General features: G+C 38.2%; 1 protein-coding gene across 2 annotated transcripts in view; it reads left to right on the top strand.

Moving 5' to 3' along the window:
* LOC107838807 (DEAD-box ATP-dependent RNA helicase 3, chloroplastic) overlaps positions 1-23,186 on the top strand; it is a 39,289-nt gene extending 16,103 nt beyond the window's left edge. The window contains exon 10 of one of the 2 annotated variants that reach the window (XM_016682009.2): positions 13,771-14,378. In XM_016682009.2, the coding sequence (XP_016537495.1) occupies positions 13,771-13,849 (79 nt within the window). In that variant the 3' untranslated portion in view covers positions 13,850-14,378. Of the gene's footprint in view, positions 1-13,770; positions 14,379-22,849 lie in introns of those variants that run through there. The other variant, XM_047395380.1, reaches the window with a different exon arrangement.
* Positions 23,187-24,586: the final 1,400 nt, after the last annotated feature.

Genomic DNA, 24,586 nt, shown 5'->3' on the forward strand with positions numbered 1-24,586 from the left:
TATGGAGAGTAAAACTTCTTCAATGCTCAAGAACTCATAACTCTTTTGAACTCTAATACTTGGAATTCGAAATCATATAACTTTGGAACATACTTGAAGGCATTTCATTCACGTTAGGAAAATATCTCATTTCAAGCTTTAGGGAAAAATACTCATATCAAGGGAAAGTATTTTAGTTTTAAAGGAAAATATCTTATCTCAATGGAAAATACTTTAGTTTAGGGAGGTAACTGATTTCGAAATTTAAATGTCAAGGGAGGTTTTCTTAACCGACATAAACAATGCGAGCTGCACGGAGTCCAACGTTTTGTCCTCCTAAGGAAGAGACCTCACGTTGGGGAGAGGCGACATACTCTTGCCAGGGAGTATAACCTACCTCACGTTGGGGAGAGGCGACATACTCTTGCCAGGGAGTATAACCTAGGTCTAGTGATCACTAAACAAACTCGGCCTCGGGCCCAATATCAACTCTGCTTTAGGTCCAATAACAATCATAAACTCGGCCTCAGGCCCAACCTATGGTGGCACGCAGTTTTGGGGTAAGAAACCGTAGTAATATCCAACTTTCACATAACTCCTGGTAAATCTCCTCTAATCCTAGTGTCAATGCACTCACTAGCAATTAGAGCAACATCCATTTTTTGTCTCCCTTTGATGAACACCTTTGCTATTGTTTTGTAGACCCCAGACATTAGACAGATTAGACTGATGGGTCTAAAATCTCTTAGATAATTTGCCCCAACCTTCTTAGGAATTAAAGCTACAAAAGTAGCATTGAAGCCTTCTCAAACTAATGATGAGAATGAAATCTGTGGAATGTCTGCATCAGTTTATCCTTTATTGTTTCCAAAAAAAAAACTTGGAAGAAATCCGTGATGTATCCATCTGGATCGAGGGCTTTATCTGCAGCACACAATTTTATCCCTGCCAATACTACTTCAAAAACTCCTTCAAGACTATATTTATTCCTACCAATAGTACTTCAAAAACTCCTTTAAGACTATCTCTTTCCTTTGATGAATTGTCTGTACTCCATGAAGGTTCAAAGCAGGTCTCTAATTTTCTGATTCTTTGTAGAGATCTTGATAAAATTCAACAATGTAGCCCTTAATAGCTACAGGATCATCGGATTGCTCTCCATTGATCAACAGGGAATCAATAGTGTTGAGTCTCTTGTGTGCAGTGGCTATTTTGTGAAAAAACTTAGTTTTCTGATCCACTGGACTCTGGATCTCTGTCTCCAATAGATTTCTTCATTTTTGGCCACCTCCTCAAATTCCATAGCTAAATGAGCCTTTATCTGTTGTTTATCATCATTTAGAGGTCTGTTCTCTTGGATGGATTCCAAGCTCCCAACTTGATATAGGATGTGACTTTTCCTTGTCTTCCAGTTCATTCTATGCTCCTTGCTCCATTCTTTGAGTTTAGCCTTTAATAAACTTAATTTTGTTGCCAGGATGTGGTCAAGAGTACCAAACACAACAAAAGAACACCACCATCTTGGACTTTTTCTTTGAAGCCTTTTACATTCAACCACCATTTTTCAAACTTAAAAGAAAGAATTCCTAAAGTTTTCATCTCCACAAGTCAAAATAATGGGGTTGTGGGGTTGTGATCAGAACCAAGGCTAGGAAGAGAACTTTGCCTAATCTGAGTGAACATTTCATCCCAAGGAAAATAATACGGAAACCTGTCTATTCTAGAGGCATTCTTGTCGTTTTCCCCTCCTCTCCAAGTGTAAGATCCCCCCAAAAAGAGGGGGAGGGGGTCTATGAGTTCCAGTTCATTTGTGCAGTTGTAGAAATCAGCCATTGCTCCGGATAAGTTAACACAATTAGTTTTTTCGAAAGGGAATCTTGTTATGTTGAAATCTCCACAAAGCACCCAAGGTCCCTTACACAAGCTCTTGATAGCCCCTAGTTCTTCCCATAGATCCCTTCTTTCAATCCTATCACATGATGCATAAACAGCTGTGAGAAACAAGTTTAAATCCTGGTTAATCTCAAAAAGTTTACAAGTAATCATTTGACTGCCACTCTATACTACTTCCCCCCTCCAAGACCTATTACCCACATGATAATAATTCCATCCTTAGACCCTTAAGCTTCCATCCATACTCCCTCCATCCATCTATTTTCCCCCAATTGTTAAATATATCTACCCACTGTCCCATTTAGTTGTCTCCACCAGGACAATTATGTCTGCTCCCTCCTGTTGAATTCTACTTCTAACTAGTTCCCTTTTCTCCTCCCTGTTCAACCCCCTGACATTCCCTTTTCCCTTATCTTTAGCTTCGTAACGGCTTAATGGATTGTTTCCTCCCTCTACTTTTTGAATCACTCTTTGGTTCTGAATCTTTGAATTTTACATCAAAGATAAGATTTTTGAGCTCCTTTGGAACCATCTGTTTGTCAAGATTTCCTGTTGCTGGGGCTTTCTTCTTTCTCCTTTGATCTATTTTGAGTAGCAACGACGTGGCCTCTTCTATGCAGCCCTCAAAAGCAGCCCCAAATTCCTGACTAAGTCTGAGAATGTTTTGTTGAATGAATTGGAATTGGATCCCCCAAAGGAGTAATCTAATTCATGTTGCCTTGGTCTTCTATCTCTCCTTCACTACTTGCCTCCCCCCTTATAGTTGAATTTACCTCTCCTTCCTGCAATTGAATTTCTGCTCCCAGATGATTGATTGATTTCCTGTTGTTCGAGCAATATCTCAGCTTCGAAGGCTAAGCTTTGATCGACAAAGGCCAAAGAGTTGTCTTGGGTTTCTGAGGTGGTGGGCCATAAATTTATTTCATCCAAAAAAAGGGTCAACATTTTTTGGTTTAGATGCCCGGCCCACACCCCTTGGCCCATTTGATATTTGCTGATTTGAAAAGTTAGTGGGTTCCACTAACACATGGGATTTTTTCCCCCAAAAGGCCACTATCAGCTTTATATTTTGAATTGCTCTGACCCCTTTCCTTATCTTTGTCTTGTCGAGACCCAATGAACCTAGGGTTTTCTGACGACTCTTCACCTCGAAAGAAGCCCCCTTTTTTTTGCCTTTCTCCGGCCTGAATGCAATCGTCTCCTTTCCGGTAGGTGACCCAAATAGGTAGTGAAAAGACAGTTCTCATCGGTGATGTCGATCGATGTCGGAATTTTGGTCGCCGGACCTTTTACACGAATTCTGGCCCATCTCATGTGATTCTTCAGTTTTGTTTCTTCTTCTGTTTCGAGCCACCCCCCACACCTTTCACCTATTTTCTTCATCACTGAACTAGACCAGAGGTGGAGAGGAAGCCCCAGCACACGAATCCAACACCAATTGAATTCATGAAAGAGCCGGCAGTCGGATTCCACCATTGAAGTTTGAGCGTACAACCTTGTCTCTTCCAGGATCCCATCATGATGTGTTCAGCTTCCTTCCTAGAATGGAACTCAAAAAGAAAGATTTCTCCGTACATGTCATAGATTGAGACTCCTTGTGCTCCCTTCCAAGTTTGCTGAGCCCATCGCCTCACCTCATTTCTGGTGGGTGTGTCCTCTTTGCCAGCGAAAAATCCGACTAAGCACCTGTTCAAAAGGTCATTCTCTGCAAGATGGACTTTCGCCTTTATCACTTCTCCTTGGACTTTCGCCTTTATCACTTCTCCTTCGGCAGAGTCCTCTATTTCTGAAGCTATCTCTGGTTCTGTCTTTGTCCATTTCCCTTTTTGAAGCATCTCCCCATAACTCCCTCACCCCTTGTTTGCAGCCTGTTTTGCCTCCCCATCGTATTTATACACTTGTTTGGTGGTTGAATCTCTATTAATGAAGTTATTTATTTTGTCTGCAAGTTTCCCCCACCCAGCATTAAAAGCATTTTCTGGAATGATAATAATTGTTCTGTCTGTCCCCTTGACTCTAATCAAGGATAGAAACCTTCCATAATATTTGTTGGCTTTCAGAGAAAGAAAAATGTTAGTGAAATAGTCTTTGCCTTTCCAAGTTTTAAAAGATCCCCCTCTCGTTTCTGATGCTTCGTAAAATCGCTTGCAAATCCAGAGAAGAGATTCTTTGCTCAACACCGTTCTCCTCAGATGGTATCTGCCACTTTCTACCCAGTCATACCAAGTCTCTGCTCTGGCTCTTGACTCGGTGATGTCGTAGGATTTCCCCCCTGAGCGAAAATAGATCCTATTTTCCATCCTTCCTTGAGGAGAGGATGGTAGATGTAAAGAAAAAAAAAAGGAACAGAAACTGAGGAGGAGGGAAAGGAAGGAGGAGGAGAGTGTGTGAACGGAGACGAAATCTCAAAGGCCAGAAGGGACCTTAAGTCAATGCCTCGAAAAGAGTGCCTGAGAGCATTTTAAAAAATATCAATTCCTGAATTATTGGCACATCATTCTTGCCAATTCTTCTGTGTCTAGGAGTTGACGTTGCCCTGTTTGCCCCTCTCTTTTCCATCGCACTCTTTCTTTCATCAAGCCTCATTAGAAGTGCATGTGTTTTTCCACTGAAACCTTCACATGCAACTCCATATGTTCTGCTTGGTTCCAAAATATGGGAATTCACCCATCTGGAAGCTTCAATCTCACCGCCAGTTTGGTTCCCAGGATTTTTATGGCTACCTGCTCAGCATTGAGAATTTGTTGGATCTGCACGTCATCATCAGTAGATTTTTGTACCCTCGAGTTTTCCCCAAACTGATGTCATTATATGCAGGCCTCGAAATCTACTGCAAATAAGTAGTATCATCCATTTGAAATCGATTGCAAGGAAAGAGGGGGAAAAGGAAGAAAAAGGGTGGATTCCGGTGATTGGAAGAACCATTGGAAAAGGAGAGAGAGAGGGACCCTAAAGGGGTCTGGGAATTCCTCAGCTTTTTGTGCCTAGGGACTTTTCTTTTATGTTACAATCTTTTAAAATAATATTGGGGATATCTAACAGAATTCAGATACATCAATTATAAAGCATGGGTCAATGCTATTCAATATGAACTATTTTCTTTAAAGTTTGAGGCCTCTTAATCATGTTAATCTTGTGCCTCCCCTGATGACTACATAGTCGACCTAACATGAAGTGCATTGATCCGCTCCCATTTCTACTCAGGAATAATCATACTTTGATCTTACCCATCGTGCCTCTGATGCTCATATTTGACCTATTTACAATTTAAGCATCGAGAAACAAAATTTGAACATTCATTTTCATATTCATCCATCAATACAACTCTCACAAGCCTTGATACATCTTGGTGGAACTTGGATGTATTGAATACTTTGAACTATGAGCCTCTTCATGAACCATATGTTTTCACTTATCAATGTCAGGAACACAAAACTGGCTATCAAGTCGTAGTACCCTAGCATCACAAATAACAAAATCTGTAACTCCCCCACTGTAAATCCACTTTTGAGTCTTACTGAATCGAAATCCTCATGCTATCTTGCCTTAATCAGCTCAACTAAGGAAGACTGTGCAATGATACATAAAAGTTCCTCGCCAAGCACGGTCATCAATACTAACTCTCCGGTTAGCCAAAATCTCTATCTCAACGGCTAACAGTTGCACAGATACACACAAGTTTCTTGCCAAGCACTGGTCATCAATCCTAAATCTCCAGTTAACCAAAAGCCAAAATCTGTATCTCAATGGCTACTAGTCACACATTTGCTATTATTCGAGCCAAGCTGCCCATAAACTTCTGGCTCAAGGCATCTGCCACAACATTCTCGTCTTTCCTGGATAATAGTACATCATAGTCCTTAAGCAATTCAAGCCACTAAATTGTCTTTAACTTAAGTTCTTTTGCTTGAAGATGTACTACAAGCTATTGTAGTTGCCTAAATTTGACTCAAGTGACGTTTTATTATTCTTGCGATTCTTTAGCTGCATAGAAGCATAAGCAATCTCCTTACCATTCTGCATCAAAAAACAACTTGTGTTTGACGCCTCACAAACCATGAAGACTCCTATATCCATAAGCAAAGTCAACACTAGTGCTATGGTCAAAGTAGTCTTGTGCTTTTGAACTAAGTTACTCGGACTCTTCACTTTCGGGTGGGTGTTTGATCCATACCTGATCGGGTCAACTGATTTTGGGTACTTTGACCAAAATCGATATGAAAGTTCAAATGGATTTAATATTTGTGTAATCAAAACAAAAGCTAAGGTGAAATTGAAGAACATAGAAAAACTTGTACATAGAAATTTCCGTTACTGCTTTTCCTTTTATCTCCTTTGAGTTCTCCTTTGAGTAGGGCTGATTATAAAATACCGAAAATCTAATTACCGAACTGAATAAAAAAAATTTAGTAATTGGTATTCGGTAATTTGATATTTAGTATGGTATTTGGGAGTAAAATTTCAATATTTCGGTATTCAGTATTTACCGAATCTCGAATTATTACATACATATGTATCTAATACAATGTCTAATTAACCCAATAGACAATAATATTAGTCATCCCATCTTGGACCTTGGTAATATATTCGTAAAAAACCCAAAAGAATACTAAATAAGATTTCTATTAAATATACTTTTTTTAAGTTTAAACGTAGTTTGCACATCTCCAACTTTAATATGTATTACCAAATATTGTATCGAATCGAGGTTAAATTTATTGATTACCAAATTATCGAACCGATTTTTAAAAGTATGGTATATGGTATTTACTCTCAAATACCGATTACCGAATTATCGAACCCGGACTTTGAAAATAACCAAACCGAATACCAAACGCCCACCCCTACCTTTGAGGATCCTCCTCCTGATCAATATTTTCTCCTCATTTTTTCCACATAATATCTTATAATTTAAGTTTTAATAACTCTATCTTTAGATATTTGAATTAATTTTAGTCGGATCCCTGCACTCATATTCACACTTGGATCCATATCCCCAAATATTAAACTTGAAATATTAAACTTGAGACCATGAAGGATCCAACCTCTAGATCCGCACTTGTATTGGACACCCGCACCCAAGTCCAAGCAACTTAGCTTTTGAAAGTTTGATCACACTCATTAAATTTCCAAAACGTGTCGCTCTTGTAAGTCGTTGGAGAAAGCAATTGCACTTGACAACCCTTCCATAAAATGCTTGTAATACTTGGCTAAACCCAAAAAAAACTATGCATCTCAATAAGTGTAGTAGGCCTCATCAATACCATGGAATGAAGAGTTGAAGCTCGAGTATATGCTAAAGTGGAAGTACAAGAAAGGAGAAAATGGGAGAAAGAGTCTATGGACGCAAAGTGGCTATTCTTGATATCCAGGCCTCATGCTAAAGAAGACCCTTATTTCATTAAGGGTATTTTTATAATTATTAGTGTAGATATGAATAATGGAGAATAACTCATTTTAGAGTTAAATTTTGTTGATTGAATATTAAATAAAAACTAAATACTCTTTTGAGAATTTGAGAGCATGTTGAAGCTTTTGATTTTTTCATGTACAGAAGGAAGGGTTGCTTGAGAATCTAATTCTCTTGAGGTCTTTCTTATAGATTTAGGTACTTATTAGGATATTTGAAAGGGTCTTTACTTTAATATAATATTGATTGCCTTAGATTCCACTTTTTGTGTCTACCTTTCTATCCATTTATCTTTGTTTATCTTTATTTTCTTATTTACCTTGTCTTCCACGTTTTCTTTCTTGCATCATTTGGTATCAGAGCTTGGATTAGGGTTGTTTTTATAAATGATACAAGAAAGAAAACGTGGAAGACAAAGCAAATAAGAAAACAAAGATAATTGGATAGAAAGGTAGACACAAAAAGAGGAACTAAAGGCAACCAATACTATATTAAAGTAAAGACCACCTTCAAATATCCAAATAAGCACCTAAACCTATGAGAAAGACCTGGGAATTGGATTCCCAAGCAACCCTTCTTTCTTAACATGTAACAATCAAAAGCTTCAACAAGCTCTCAAACTCTCAAAAGAGTATTATTTTTAATATTCAATCAACATAATCTAAGTCTAAAATGAGTTATTCTCCCGTATTTATAGCCTACACTGATAATTACAAAAATACCTTTTGAAACAAGGGTCTTCTTTAGCATGAGACTTGAATATCAAGAATAGCCATTTTGCGTCCATAGCCTTTTTCTCTCCTTTCGCCTTTCTTCCTTGTACTCCTACTTTAGCATATTCTCGAGCTTCAAATCTTCGTTCCATGATATTGCTGAAGCTCGGCTTGCACTAACATTTATCTTAGGATCACCCTTTACCTTGTATCTAGACACGTCTTCCAACAATACTATTATGTCCACTAGCACTCTGTGTTATTATGTCTAACCAGAACTCACATTTCGAGAACTTAACATAAGATTTTGTTTCCTCAGTGTTTACAACACTATCCTCGAGTAATGCTCATGTTCTACCTGGCTATGGGAGTATTCTAAACTATCATCAATGAATAAAGCAACAAAAGTGTAACAATTAGGTCGCTCACCTCGTTCATGAGATCCATAAATGTTGTTACTGCATTAATAAGCGCAAAAGATATTACCATGAACTCAAAATGTTTGTATCTAGTCGGAAAAGTCTATTATGTCCTTACTCCTTAATCTCATTTGATGATAACCCAATCCCAATTCATACTGTAGTGAAACAGTTACTTTTCATCAATGAGGCAACATATCTCTCTTGTTGATCATCACCTCGTTCAACTACCATTATTGATATATACGCAATTAATAATCCATCGTCTTCACGAACAAAACTATACACCCCGAAGTCAAACAGTAGGCCTGATGAAATCTTTATCAAGCTAATATTATATTTGTTCCTTAGCTATTTCAACTCTGTCGGTGCCTTGCGATACAGGGAATTGAAATAGACCTTTATCACGGGCAAATATTAATTCAAAACTCAATCTCCCACACCAGAGGTAACTCGGTAAGCCATCCGGAACACACCGGATACTCACGTATTACTGGTACATGGACAAGCGTATTACCCCTGGTCGGGTGGCGAGAACTACAACAATGAAGCTGAAACTGTCTTTTCTAATCATTTTCTCATCCTTAATACAACAACAACAACAACATATCCAGTATATTCCCACCAAATGGGGTTTGGGGAGGGTAAGTGTACGCAGTCTATACCACTACCTCAAATGTGAGATAGAGAGGCTGTTTCCGATAGACCCCTGGCTCAAAATAAAACAATCTAGATATGGAATAGTAAAAGAACAAGATACAATAGAAAGTAACATATCCAATAATACCATACACAAGATACTCCAAGTAACACACCAAAAGATATAACCTCCTAAACTCAGACTAACCTTCTACCCTAATCCGCCTTCTCCACAACTTCCTATCCAAGGTCATGGCCTTAGTAAGCCGGAGCTGCTCCATGTCATGTCTAATCGCCTCCCCCCAATATTTCTTCGGTCTACCTCTACTCCGCTTGAAACCTTCCCTACCCAACTTCTCACACCTCTGCACTGGGGCATCCGTGCTCCTTCTCATCACATGACCGAATCATCTCAACCTCGCTTCCCTCATCTTGGCTTCCACCAAAGCCACTCCCACCTTATCTTGAATGACCTCATTTCTAATCCTATCTTTCCTAGGACACCCATACATCCACCGAAGCATCTAATCCTATCTTTCCTAGGACACCCATACATCCACTGAAGCATTCTCATTTTCACCACCTTCATCTTCTGGATGTGGGCCTTCTTAACAGGCCAACACTCCGCCCCATACAACAAAGCCGGTCTAACCATCGTAGAACTTTCCTTTAAGTTTGGGAGGTACCTTTTTGTCACACAAGATACCGAAGGCGAGCCTTCATTTCATCCACCCTACCCTAATCCTATGAGTGATATCTTCGTCAATCTCTCCATTCTTTTGAATCATAGATCCCAGATACTTGAAACTATCTCTCTTACTGATAGAATGAGTGTCAAGCTTACCAACCACATCGGACGCATGAGATACCTCGCTGGAATTACAGTCCAAATATTTCGTCTTGGACCTACTCAACCTAAACCCTTTAGACTCAAGGGTTTGCCTCCAAACCTCCAATTTAGCATTAACTCCCCTACATGTCTCATTAATCAAGACTACATCATCCGCAAAAAGCAAATAATAAGGCACCTCACTTTGAATGTGCCGCGTCAAAACATCCATCGCCAAGGCAAAAAGATATGGACGAAGCGTCGTTCCTTGATGTAACCCCATCAAGACGGGAAAGTGCTCCGAGTCCCCTCCTGGTACAAGAAAACCCAAGTAAACACAAAATGCACACTCCAAATAGTCCACAAATTACAAGAACCCGTGGACCAAGTGGAGACCTCTCTCGAATTCACAAATACAACAAGAATACAAGATGAACAAGGTGTAATTCACACCAAAATAGCAACAATACGTGAAGAATTAGATGAACACAAAGGCACAAGATTCGGATTTAACAATAACAACAAGAACACAAGATTACAACGCAAACACTAAACACAATTACAAGGAAGTAAAGGGATAAATAGATAGACCACATGAAGGTATAATGTTAAGAACTCAAGAATGGTAACTCTTCGACCCTTAACACTAAACAACAACAACAACAACAAACCCAGTATATTCCCACCTAATGGGGTCTGGGGAGGGTAGAATGTATGCAGTCCATACCACTACCTCTAAAGAAGTCGAGAGGCTGTTAGTGGGGTCTGGGGAGGGTAGAATGTATGCAGTCCATACCACTACCTCTAAAGAAGTCGAGAGGCTGTTAACGATAGACCCCCGGCTCAAGAACCCTTAACACTATACACAACAATAAACCTATCTCTTACAAAGACACAAGATTGGAATCCACCTCCCAAGCATATCAATGTTTCCAAGCGAACAACAACAAAAGAGAATCCACCCTATTGTTGTATCCTAGTTTCGGTTTTTCCTCCAAAGAGAAGAGAGGACTTGTGTTTTCCAATGTCTTAAGACTTACAACATCATCAATGAACTAAGTAAAGAAACGCTAACATGTTCCTTATATAGTTATTACAAAATGGAATACAAAAATGTCCATAATACCCTCAAGGGTTAGGTGCCCCTCAAGTGTTAAGAGTGGGATGATTTTTGCTGTGTTTTGGACCTCTTCTACATTTCAATTGCACACACCAAGTCTTGGATCCAACATATGCCCTCATGAGTCCATCTACGTGATCGTACTTGTATCACCTCCCCCAGCCCTAACCCGAGTTTTGGCTCCGTTGTACGTATCCTTAATCGCCCTAGCATACACCATAGGTACACCTCTAGCCTCCAAACACCTCCAAAGAACCGCTCTAGGAACTCTATCATATGCCTTCTCTAAGTCGATAAATATCATGTGCAAATCCTTCTTCCTTTTCCTATATTGCTCCTCCAGTCTCTTAACGAGATGGATGGCTTCAGTAGTCGAGCGCCCTGGCTTAAATCCGAACTGATTTTCAGAAATAGTAACAATCCTCCGCAACCTCAACTCTACCATCCTCTTCCAAACTTTCATAGTGTGACTCAACAACTTGATACCCCTATAATTGTTGTAATCCTGAATGTCATCCTTTTTCTTATTCAACGGAATCATCGTACTCCACCTCCAAGATTCAAGCATCTTCGCCGTCTTGAAAATTATGTTAAACAACCGAGTCAACCACTCCAACCTCCAAGCTTCAGGAATTTTCTCATCCTTAATGAATGATATATTTTGCTCTTAGCTGCAGTTCTCTTTTTTTTCTCAAGACAGTTCCCTTGGAATTTCAAACCCTACGACTTTTACGTGATAGTTTAGTGTAGTCGGACACAAGGCCAGCCAATCCATACCCATTATATCATCAAAATCAATCATTTTAACACAATCGAGTGGATCGTGGTCCTTCCTTGAGAATTCACAATCCTGGTAAAGCCGATCTACAACAATAGACTCACCTAACCTGGTCAAATCTACGAACAACTATCTAAGAGTTCAAGATCACTCTCTGAACAAGATGCAATTACAAAAACATACAAATATGTAGATCTGATCTATAAGTGGAAATGCCTTAAAAGAGCAAACGTTAAGGCCTGTCAGATGTCACCATAACATGGATGCCTCAAACATTTTTCCTATCAATAGCATAGAATGGGGTGGTGGCCCCCCTACAGCATGTGGCTTTAAGAGCGACCCTAGCTGGCTGAGTTGAATGTCTTGAGTATAAGCGAATCTAAGACTATGATGTAGTCCCACTGATACCCGAATGCCTCAGACATAATTTACATAATGTCCCTTCTCTCCACAAGAACAACAAACTCTCGAGCTCTTCTTACACTGAGCAAAGCAGATTTTGCAACAATCAACACATTTTAATGGAGTTAATTGTGGACTGACCTGCCTCGTCGTTGTTGTGTGACTGTAGTGTTGTCTCTGTTGGAAAAAGTAGCTCTGACTGAACTACTATCTGCATCTTGCACTGAGATCTCACCATTATTAAAACCATCGAATTTTCAATTTAGGATTTTAGGGATAAACCCTTGAATTTCTGAGTGAAGTATTTTTTTTTTTTTTGAGAAGAATTTCTGAGTCAAGTGTATTATGTTTTGAAGACAATCTTGTAGAAATCAATGCATGTTAATCCGAAATAGTATCAGGGATCATACCTCTGTAGAATAGGGTGATTAGGATTGGATCCCACCCACCCACCCCCCAAAAAAACCTATTTCTCATCAGCGTAGATGCTGCTTCTGTTGAAGCTTGGCAAGCATGTTAATTGCCTATTCTTTACAATTGTAGCGAGTCACATCCCAATCCTCCTCCACTTATTTTATTGTACATTTTTGCTACTAAATGACATAAATAGCTCACTCTTTAATTTGGTCCTTTATACTCCCTCCGTCCCATTTTATGTGTCGTCATTTGACCGGGCACGGAGTTTAAGAAATAAAGGAAGACTTGATAATATTTACCAAATTGTCCTTTATCAAAAAATGTGCTACTATTTTTTTTAAAAATAATTGGGCCCAATAAGGTTAAAGTGTAATTATGTTTTTAACTATTTACAAAATAAGGAAACATGACATTCTTTTGGGACGGTCTAAAAAGGAAATGATGACACATAAAATGGGACAGAGGGAGTATATAACATTAGAAATATATATTACTACTAATCTTTGCACGAAGTGGACACTCGTGGTCCAAGGACAGAGAGAAAGCCATATGAAAAAGCTGCCGACCAATGTTAAAAGATAACAAGTAGGGTATAACATAAAGAGGTACACAATCATTACATTTCATTACCATTTAAGAGTTCAAAATTCCATTCGTAAGTGTGTCTGGTCTTATTTTCTTTATTTTCTATATCAAATCTAACTATTCTTGGGGTGCCTCAAAACTTTTTTCTTCCCTCTTGCTCCTCTTGCTCATCTCCTACTTTATCCATTCTGAGATGAAAAAGAAAATTTCAGAAACCATTCATGAAGAGTGAATCAGCATTTTTTCCAAAAAGATTATGTGGCGAGATTTAGCTTTATAGAGACTCAATCTGATTTCTAACTTCAACACATCCTTTTCATCCTGTTAACCACAAATTGAAGATGGCTCTCGTTTTTTTTCTGGGTCTCTGTTGCTATCACAATCATCCTTCTGATAGGGAATTGCAAAGATGATCGAAGCCATACTTTTGAAAAGATTGATACAAGTAAATAAAGGCGTTCACTTTTTCTGAAGATAAAGGACTCCTTGTGTCTAATGTTATATGTCTGGACCAAAATAACTCTATCCCTATAGCTGGGGGCTCTATCCCAAAGTAAAATGATAGAAGTTTTGGTTTCTATTGCAGAAGCTTTGGTGGTGCATGTTTCAATTGTGGGCGCAGTGGTCACCGAGCATCTGAATGCCCCAACAAAAGGGACTACTAGGTTGGTAGGTTGCTTCATCGTCCTTCCTGCAGTAAATGTATGTGGGTGACAAGTTTTGGCATCCCTGAACATTCATGCACAATTTTCTGACATAGCCAGCATTGAAGATAAAGGAGTATAGATGATGCAGCCTTTTATATGAGCAACAGCAAGATCCTCTATTGTTCCCTCCAGCACCATTTCCTCAAATCCTCACTTTGCCCTGCTGATGATTATTTTTTGTCACGTTGATTGATTTTCCGTTTCTCAAACATATATTTTTGGTAATCAGTTTCAGTTGTTTTCTCCTAGTGGTTGATGGTTTATTGATGTTGTAGGTGGTGAGGGTAAGATATAGCCCCCCATAGTAGAAATGTGTCGGGCTGAAGAGTCCCCAATTTATAACTTAAGAAACAGATGCTGCTTTAGGTCAAAGCACCCTAAGGAGTGGGCTTGTTGAATGTGCTCTATTATTGTAAGCAAGGTTCATTTAAGTAGGAGTAACACTTGTGGTAGTGAGTAACAATCACCAGTAAATTCTGCGTCCTCATTATCTTCTCCAACCTTTGGAACTGCACAAGTTTTGATGCATTTGGCTTTATCAAGTTAACAATATGGAAGAGACAAAATAGTGGCTCGGAGTACTTTATTTTACTATAACTAATCTCGTGCACGTGCAACTTGATTCATTTGGTGTACATTTTTGGAGTTACACAAAAGGTAGTTCAGTGCATCGAAGCATCCGATAGAGGGAGAACAGTAAGATCCGATAGAGGAAGAACAGTAAGATCACAAGGGTTTATTGTATGAAGCCGTAACCTTGAGCAATAATTTTATTAGATACTTCGAGGTTTTCCCAAATTTTTTGTAAATAATTATACACCATAATATATTTCATGTTTTTATAGATGATGACATATACATTGTCATATGGCGCAACTTATTTATTGGGTCAAGCTGGTTTGATATTGTTTAAACTTACGAAGATAGAAAATAAAAAAAATAAGACATCGAAAAAATTTGGCCCGGGAAAAAAAGTGGAACTCAGTTAAACTCTTAATCGTCTCCATGTTATCACTAGTTTGCAAAAGTATTTCCCAATTATATAACAAATTGTAAAAAAAATTGTTAGAAATCAATAAATTAAAGCTTCAATGCCCGATTCAGGAATATCGCTGGTTTTAATAGTCCATTTGATCGACTTGTGTTGAATCTATTATAAAATAATAAAGTCTCATAACATTGACCTCCTTTGTGATTTGTGATGTTATGTTTACTTTCCTTATTTTAAATTTCTTGAGACAACTTTTAATCTATTTATTATCAATAGAAAAAATAATAATTATGATACGTGTAAATTATCCGTTTCATATAATAATATTTATATTTATTGACACAATCTGTGCAAAAACTTATGGACAAAAGGTAGTTGCTATGATGGTAACTATCGGCCTCTTTCAACCATAAAGGTCTAAGTTTTGAGTCATCAAGAGAGCAAAAAGGATGGAAGCTAGGGTAAATAAAACATATGCTTTTTACCTTTTCTGGTGTATGTGGGAAACTCTGTCATTAATATGCAGTGGCAGAAACTAAAATCCTAACACTAAGAATAAGAACTAAAGATAGAAGAACATAATTTAAGACACATGATGGAGATTAATTGAAACTACCTTTTTCATATAATTTTTTGTAAGTAAGTATGTCACAATCTGAGACTATCCCTTAATCATAACACGGTGCTTAGAACCACAAGTGATCTCAAACTAACCCCTATACTGGCATAATTCTTGAGCAACTGATTAAAAAATATATAAAAGCTAAATTTGCTGAGCAAAAGCATAATCATGAGATAAGCTGTTTCAATACATTGTTGTTCAAAGTTTACGACACTGTAATCTGAAAGAAAGAGGAACTTAAATTATGTACAATGACTCTGACTGACCATCTATGAAGCCTCTACTAATACTGACTAAAGTAGTCGGGACATGACCCCAACTATTCCTAATCAATACGTACGAATAAGAAAATAAAATAAAAAAACTGCAATTGACTTGAGTCCTCGAAATAAAAGAACTCATCACCTGTTGGTTGAATGCTGTGATCTGCCTGACTATGATCCTAAGAGTAAGCACCTGAATCTACATCACATGAAAAATATAGGCAGAAGAGGTGTGTGCTTAGTACTTTGGAATGTACTAAGTATATGGGATATGCACTAGTCATGAAAATATTTGAAACATGCTTTAAAGTTGAGGACACAAGACATTTATTGAAATATGCATTTATAACATGTCTATTAGTAAAAACTATAAGGCGTAGTGAAATTTCTAAATCATGAGCTAGGACATTTCTATAAACTGGGAAGCGGTAGAAGTATGACTATTGTATTTAATCTCAAGTTAAGTCTGAATATGTTGTAAAACTATACTGAGGACTATGTATGAATACTGAGTTTGAAACCGTGGGATGTGAATTGATGCAATGACTGAGTATAAACATATACTGAATAAAAACTGAATATAAGGTCGTGCATAATATGAAAACTGAACATAATCTAAAATATGAACTGAGGACTTTGGGAGCTAGCTATAACCGACATACCCCAATCCGAGAAAATTAGGGTCTAACTTGTAACCCCAGTTGAAAGTGTGCTAGTACTTTGCCAAGGGTACCTACACTGGCTGGCGTGGATCCACTAAACTGATGTCCTGAAGGACTAGGGTGTCAGTCCTCAATTAGCGGGTGACCTCTCATAACCTACGACGGCAACGTAGTTTTGGAACTTAGGGACTTCTACTAAAGGTCTCAGTCCTCAATTGGCGGGTGAGTCTTCATTCCTGCGTTCACTCGGTGCTAAGTACTACTCTCAACTGAATGACACTGAAAACTGCATAGCTCATCATAATTACATTCTGAAAATATCCACAATGGATAATTTGAAGTACTCAAGACATATAAACTGATATATGCATGAATCCCTAGGTATCGGGTGTTCATTACCTACCAGCTCTGACTAATGCAATTGAACATGATAATATTAAAATCTGAAATAAGGAATAGAGAAATTTCATAGCATGAGTTCAAAATCATGAATTTACCAACATACCGAGGGTTCATAATTCTAAGTCTGTGAAAATATTAAATTTCATGGGAAAACATGGTATGACAACTAATAAGGATTGAAATTCGCAAAATCATGATAAATAGTGCTTAGTAGTCTTGAAACTGATAAATCTCATATAACTTGATCATATGCTTGAAATCTTAACTAATATCATGTAAAACATGCTTGGATTTGAGAATATGATGAAATGTGGGGGTGCACCACCTTATAAGGGACCAGGTCCCTCAAAGTCAGACACAAACAATAAAATAGTAAAACAGTAAGGAAATAAAACTTTTACAGAAATATGAAGAACACAATGGTTTAATGTGGAAACCTCCTTACTCAAGGGAGAAAAAATCACAGCTTGCCCTTACAAGTACTCAACAATCCACTATAATCAAGCTCATGATTACAGACTCCATTGGAGCTTAACTCTAAGCTTAATACGATACAAATTTGGTACATATCAAAAACAAGCCAAAGATAGTCCACAAACAAAGGAAAATCCGAGAGCTCAACAAACACCAAATCTCGATTCCAACAACATCAAGAAACAAGGTGTAAATGACACCAAAAGCACTAACAACAAAAAAAGATAAACAACAATAACGAGAGGAACAACACTACAATAACAACAATCCAACGGTTACAAGATTACAAGAACAACAAGAACCAAACGGTTCACTAGACTACACAACTAGTACATGATATGTAAAGATAGAAAGTGAGACATTTTACAAGGTTAAGAACCCAAAGATGTATTAAATCTAAGGATCCCTCAGACTTACAATAGCAACACCACACTCTTACGTGACACAAGAGGGATTCCACCGCTCAAGCACCAACGTTTCCAAGCAATACACAATCACAAGTGAATCCACACTTGTTCATGTCCTAGTTTAGGCCTAGAGACCCTCTCTCTCTCAAGAGATGTGTTTTTTCAACAATATCCAACAAAAACTAATGAACTAAAACCCTATATTGTTCTATCTATAGTACTTTACAAATAAAAAGATAAAATGACAAAAAGGCCCTTTAATGACCAAGTAGGCAAATAGGCACCCATGGAGTATTTTTAAGGGCGGTTTGGAGCCCTTTTTAACACTTCAACTCGTACACCTCCGAGGTTATATTCAAAATACTCAAAAACGTTCATCTTCATGATCGTGCTTGTATCATCCTCTCCATCTTGAGAGGAATTTGACCTCAAATTCATGGCACTAGCCAAATGAAAATGGCTCCAAAACAGTCCACAAAATAAGAAGAAACCAAGAACACAACAATTTCAAGTCTCGGCCAACGCTTCATTTTGCACCTTAGCTTCCTCTCCATCTTGAGATTTGCCTTCAATCTCATCCGGCTCAATTGAGTTTAGCCAAGAAGTTTCACTACAAAACAACAAACTGGTTAGTTGTAAAAGAAAGGCCCTCACACTCTCTCTTTATTTCTTTGTTCTCGGATTCCTCACACTTAATCTCACAAGTGTTGTATGCTTGCTTGTACTCCGTGAGGTGTTGAGAGGTGAATTTCAATGTTTACAACGACTCCAAAATAGAAAAATACACAAGAACGTAAACACAAAGAATGGTTTCAAACCAACTCACAATCTAGTAAGTGGTTACTAGCTTGTAAGTTAGTATTGGAATCAACAAAAGAAACAACAAAATGAAACTAGAAGATCAAATTTGAGCTTAAAATTTATCGTGTGAACTGTAATTGGTGATGTGTCACCCCCTATTTGGTCATGGGGCCACACAAGTTTTAATCACCATTCTTGGAATTTTTAGTCCTTGTACTTTTGGAATGGAAAACAATTAGTATTTGGAGGGAAAAACACAAGTCTTGTAACTCTTTTCAAATTCAACTAAAAAAGGTGAGATTAGAATTGTACTAGTTTCCACAAAACAAGGCTCCTAGAAACAAGGAAAGTGGTTGAAAAAGTTATTGTCAAGTCAAGAGTGATGTGAGCTAGTCCTTTCACCAACAAGTCTTCCAACTTTGTCTTCACCTTTTCTAGATCTATTAACTACTTTAAGTTGGTCAAGTTAAGAGAAGTGATGAAGAACAACAAGAACATAACAACTTTTCAAGAACAACAATAACAACACCTTCAATGCTCACTCCAACCTCCACAATAAGTCCACAAATTTCAGTCTAGGTCTTTGTTCACAACACAACTTTTACAAGTTTTTAAGCTCAAATATAGATCTAGATACCTTTAGTGTTAGTGAATCAAGAAACAACAATAACAACAAAGAAATCCTAGACCTAGACTATGCAAATTTCGACCAAGACTACACAAGAACGCTACAAGTTTCTCGGCCATAAACAAGAACAAGAACAAGAACACTTTTTTTTTGATTTTCTAGCAAGCCCAAGATTGATTTTGTTGGAACAAAATCAACCACAAGCTTTGATACCAAATGATACGACACAAATTTGGTACGTATCAAAAACAAGCCAAAAATAGTCCACAAATAAAGGAAAACTCGAGAGCTCAACAAACGCCAAATCTCGATTCCAACAACATCAAGAAACAAGGTGTAAATGACACTAAAAGCACTAACAACAACAAGAGATAAACAACAATAACGAGAGGAACAACACTACAATAACAACAATCCAACAGTTACAAGATTACAAGAACAACAAGAACCAAACGGTTCACTAGACTACACAACTAGTACATGATATGTAAAGATAGAAAGTGAGACATTTTACAAGGTTAAGAACCCAAAGATGTATTAAATCTAAGGATCCCTAAGACTTACAATAGCAACACCACACTCTTACGTGACACAAGAGGGATTCCACCGCTCAAGCACCAACGTTTCCAAGAAATACACAATCACAAGTGAATCCACACTTGTTCATGTCCTAGTTTAGGCCTAGAGACCCTCTCTCTCTCAAGAGATGTGTTCTTTCAACAATATCCAATAAAAACTAATGAACTAAAATCCTATATTTTTCTATTTATAGTACCTTACAAATAAAAAGATAAAATGACAAAAAGGCCCTTTAATGATCAAGTAGGCAAATAGGCACCCATGGAGTGTTTTTAGGGGCGGTTTGGAGCCCTTTTTAACACTTCAAATTGTACACCTCCGAGGTTACATCCAAAATACTCAAAAACGTTCATCTTCATGATCGTGCTTGTATCAAAGCTCCACTAATTTGTAATATCTCTATTAAAACTCTCCTTGACAATTCTACCAAGATCTCTTCTCAGTATTAATTAACTCTAACCGATATCAACTCAGGTAAATCTACCTAAGCATACTACATATACAAGAAAAACATTACTCTTATAAGATGAGTAATTCAGTTACAGACCAAGACTTGACTCAAGAACAATCACTCTCTTAGCACAAAGAAACTTAGAACTTGAGCAATATTTGAGTTTTTGTTGATTTTCTCTTTGAAAAATTAGATTGCAAACACTATGAATTGAGAAACATTCTTTCTATTTATAGATGGATAATGATTAGGGTAGCATTTTGATTGGGCCAGCTATCTTGATTAGCACACAACCCATCTGCGCAGTTTATTACACTAACAAATAAAACTGCGCAGACATGTGACAGCTGTAATAAATTTATGAAGACCCAAGGAATTGGTCCCTTGTTGTTAGCTGATCATCATAAAAACAAGATATAACAATTTCCCCCCTTTTTGATGATGACAAACCACAGAACTTGGAGCATTAAACTTCATGCACTTCATTCAATTAGAGTGATCACCACTACTGCAGTGAATGTTCCTCTACCACTATGCACCATGCTTCCCCTGTCAATATACCAACATGATTTCCTGTAAGACCCCGAAAAATCCTAAGCTTAATTTAGTTCTTTAGGCTTGTCAAGGGGTCCCAGACTTAGAATATTTTAGCTAAGTACTCAGACTTAGTATCATTTTAGCCTACGAAGGTTGGCAATAGCATTTCGTAACCTTTATGTCCATTAAATATTGATGTTTAGGTTGATGCATGATCAGGAATGTCCGTAGGTATTTTTAGACAAGTTGCGGATTTTTTGGACTTCGTTTGAAGCCACTTTGGAACCTTAAAATAGTGGATCAACGCAATCTTGGCGCGTCGCGTCGACTATCACGTTGATTAATATTAACCCTAGCTACCAGCGTCCAATTCCAGTGAATCGATACAAACATGGCGCGATGCATTGGCTATTGCGTCGATGCCATCGACGTGTTGCGTCGACCTGCACATTGGTAACCCAATTTTCAGTCATTAAAAGACCACGTTCTTGGGGGTATTTAGGTCTTTTTTCCTTGAACCTCATCCCCCAAAACACGAAAGTAAATTCCCTATAGAGCAAATATACTCATTCATTCTCCAATTAGCTTAAGAACAAAATCCCAGGTGCTTAAATTTCAAATCAAGAACTCAAGATTCAACCATAAACTTGCAGGAATTCTTCAACACAGGTATGTGGAGTGTTTATCCAAGGGCTCCTTCCACCCTTGGAGTCCAAGAATCTCTTTTGAACTTTAAGTAATTGATTTTATGATTTCCATGGTTGGATTTAAAGTGTATCCATGATTGCTATTTGGATTAAGTTCCTAATTCATGATTATATATATATCTCATATGAAATTGATCATTATATGTGTAGATTCATGTGAATCCATGATAAACCATTGATTTGTGAAATTAGAGATGAATTATGATGCTCACCTATTGTTCAATACTATGTTCTTATTCTATGCTCACAAAGTGCTTGATAAATTATCCATGTGAACTATTAAGAGAATGAAATCATGTCAAGTTAGCTTATGTGCAAGTTATATCATGCAAGTGTTTGTCAAAATGCCCTAATGTATGAATTATGATCAAGTTCATAGTTTACATGTTTCATGTTATGCCATGTCTCTTAATTTATGCTATCAAGTCCTGGGGTACTTGTGCCTGACAATTTAGCTGATTACCTAAAGCCATGGTCAGTCATAGAACAGTATCAGTCACAACACGATCAGTAGTACTCTCAGTCAGTTACAAAACTTAGGAAAACTCAGTAGAATCCATACTAGTCCAGTCTAATTCAGTATCCAGTTCAAACCTCGCTTAACTCAGCCAGCTAACAGAATTCAGTAGTATTCTGTCAGTCAACGGAACTCAGTGAACTCAGTTTAGTCTAGCTAAATAGTAATCTTAGTAACCGTTCAGTCTATCCTAGTACAGACTAGAAATCAGTTCAGTGTCTATACAGTTGAGAGTAAGATTCAGCACCGAGTTAACTCAGGGATGGGGGCATTCCTGTCAGTAGAGGGTTTGACCCTTAGTAGCAATCCCTGCGTTATAGAACTATATAGCCAGCATAGGTTGAGGTATCTTCCTGCCAGACATTATGAGGGTTGATACTTCTTATTTGAGTTATCTTGCCAGCAAGGGTTGACGTAAGAGCTTTCTGTCAGAGAGGGTTAACTAACAGCTTGTCCTTGCCCGTGGCACGACATTGACACCCTTCCTACTAGGGTTACATGTTGGTTAGATGATTACCTCCCACAGTTTCAGATCTAGTCTCAATCTCAGAATATAACTCAGTTTAGTTCTATAGATTCACGACTATCAGACATAGTCACTCAACTTAGTACGGAAATTAGTATGGTTCCACAGTACCCAGAATTGTCAGATACAGTCAGTTAGATAATCAGTAATATAGTATTCATAAACCCTGATATCGATTATCAGTATTCCGATTTAGTACTCAGTATTAGCATGCTCTCAGTTACAGTCTATGTATTCATGCATGTACTCTTACTCAGTCATACTCATGTTATTCAGTTATTATTGCTCATGCATATGAACCCATGCATATCAGCCTACCTCATTGAGAATACCAGTATATTCAAAGTACTGACATATGCTTTTCTTTACACTATAATGTCTTATATCATAGGTTCAGACGCATGGGCTCCAGAGCACCCTTAGCCATTTAGATTCTCAGCTTTCAGAGTAGTGGTAAGTCCTTATAGTTTGAGGACATGCTTATTATTTATATTACTTCAGATTTATTTTAGTAGATGGAGTTAGTTGGGGTCTTGTCCCATCAACTCCACAGTTCAGACAGTAAGGCTTTTTCAAACTAGAGTATTTTCAGACAGTTGTTCAATTTTTCAGTATTGATGTTCAGTTTTGGTATTGTGATACCATATTTAGTATTATTTACAGTATTGAACCCTATGGAAAGTTTCCTCATATTTTTGTATATTTATAGTATTTATTACACATTTATTACAGCAGGTACCAGTCATGGGTTAGCTTATGGTCCTTCAGGATTATGAGCATCGTGTAGTGTCCAGGGTACAAACTCGGGGTGTTACAAACTTGGTATTTGAGCCTAAGGTTCAACAGAGTCCTAGGAAGTCTGAAAGTCACATCTAGTAGAGTTTAGTGCGTGGGTGTGTTGCATGCCACACTTATGGACAAAAGGCTACAAGATATTTTAGGAAAAGTTTCCCTTCTTTCAGTATTTATGTCGTGAGAGTGGGCATGAGATCCATTTATACTCCTTTTATAATCCTAGATTCTCATCCATTTACAGAATATGCCTCCAAAGAGGACTCAGGAAGAGGAACGGGAGATCAGACAACTCCTCAGCCCATCAATCCAGATCCTTTGGGCGAGCATGTCTCCCACGCGAAGTTCAGAGCAGCCTTCACCACCCTAGATCATTCTATGGCAACCTAGAATGAACGTCCAACTGTGGTTCCGACCAACCCAATGGTTAATACTGCTGCCGCTAGGAGTTGGGACTTCACCCGAATGAACCCTCCATCATTTACCGGGTCTAAGTCAGATGAGGACCCTCAAGAATTTCTTGATCAGGTGCAGAAGGTCACCAATATCATGGGGGTGACTGCTGTTAATAGCGCTGAGTTGGCCGCATATCAGTTACAGGATATGGTTCACTCATGGTTCAAATATTGAAAGGCAGAGAGGTCTGCAGATGCAGGGTCCATAGAATGGGAGGAGTTTGTAGTTGCTTTTCTGGATAGGTTCTTTCCGCTAGAGTTAAGGGAAGCAAAGGTTTTGGAGTTTATAAACCTGAATTAGGGAAATATGACAGTGAAAGAGTATTCTCTCAAGTTTACTCAGTTAGCCAGATATGCCCCATATGTTATAGCAGATAGTAGTGCGAAGATGAGTAAGTTTGTGTCAGGAGTGTCTAGCAGCGTGGTCAAGTAGTGTTGGACCGCAATGCTTATTAAGGACATGGACATAACCAGGCTCATGGTCCATACTCAGCAGATAGAGAAGGCCAAGAATAATGAGAAGGAGAGAGAGAATAAGAAAGCGAGAATAGGTAGTTTCAATTTCGCTCAGCCTAAGTCAGAGGGTGGGAATCATTCTCAGTTCCACCTAAAATCCTCTGTTATAGCTCCTTCCTCAGCCAGTGCTCCAGTGCCAAAATTCAAAGATGGCAATCGCGACAGGGCATCAGGCTCTAAACCCCAGGGCAGTGTTAGCAGTGCCTAAACCAATCCCCTTTGCCAGAAGTGTAGCAGAAACCACTAGGGTATCTACAGAGCTGGCAACAATGTGTGTTTAGGATGTGGCAAGCTAGGCCATAGGGTCAGACAGTGTCCTCAGGTTGGTTCATAGAGTCGGCATAAATGTCCCCCAGCTCAGTTTG

Source organism: Capsicum annuum, chromosome 8 (genome assembly GCF_002878395.1).
Source record: "Capsicum annuum cultivar UCD-10X-F1 chromosome 8, UCD10Xv1.1, whole genome shotgun sequence".
NCBI classification, from domain to species: Eukaryota; Viridiplantae; Streptophyta; class Magnoliopsida; order Solanales; family Solanaceae; genus Capsicum; species Capsicum annuum.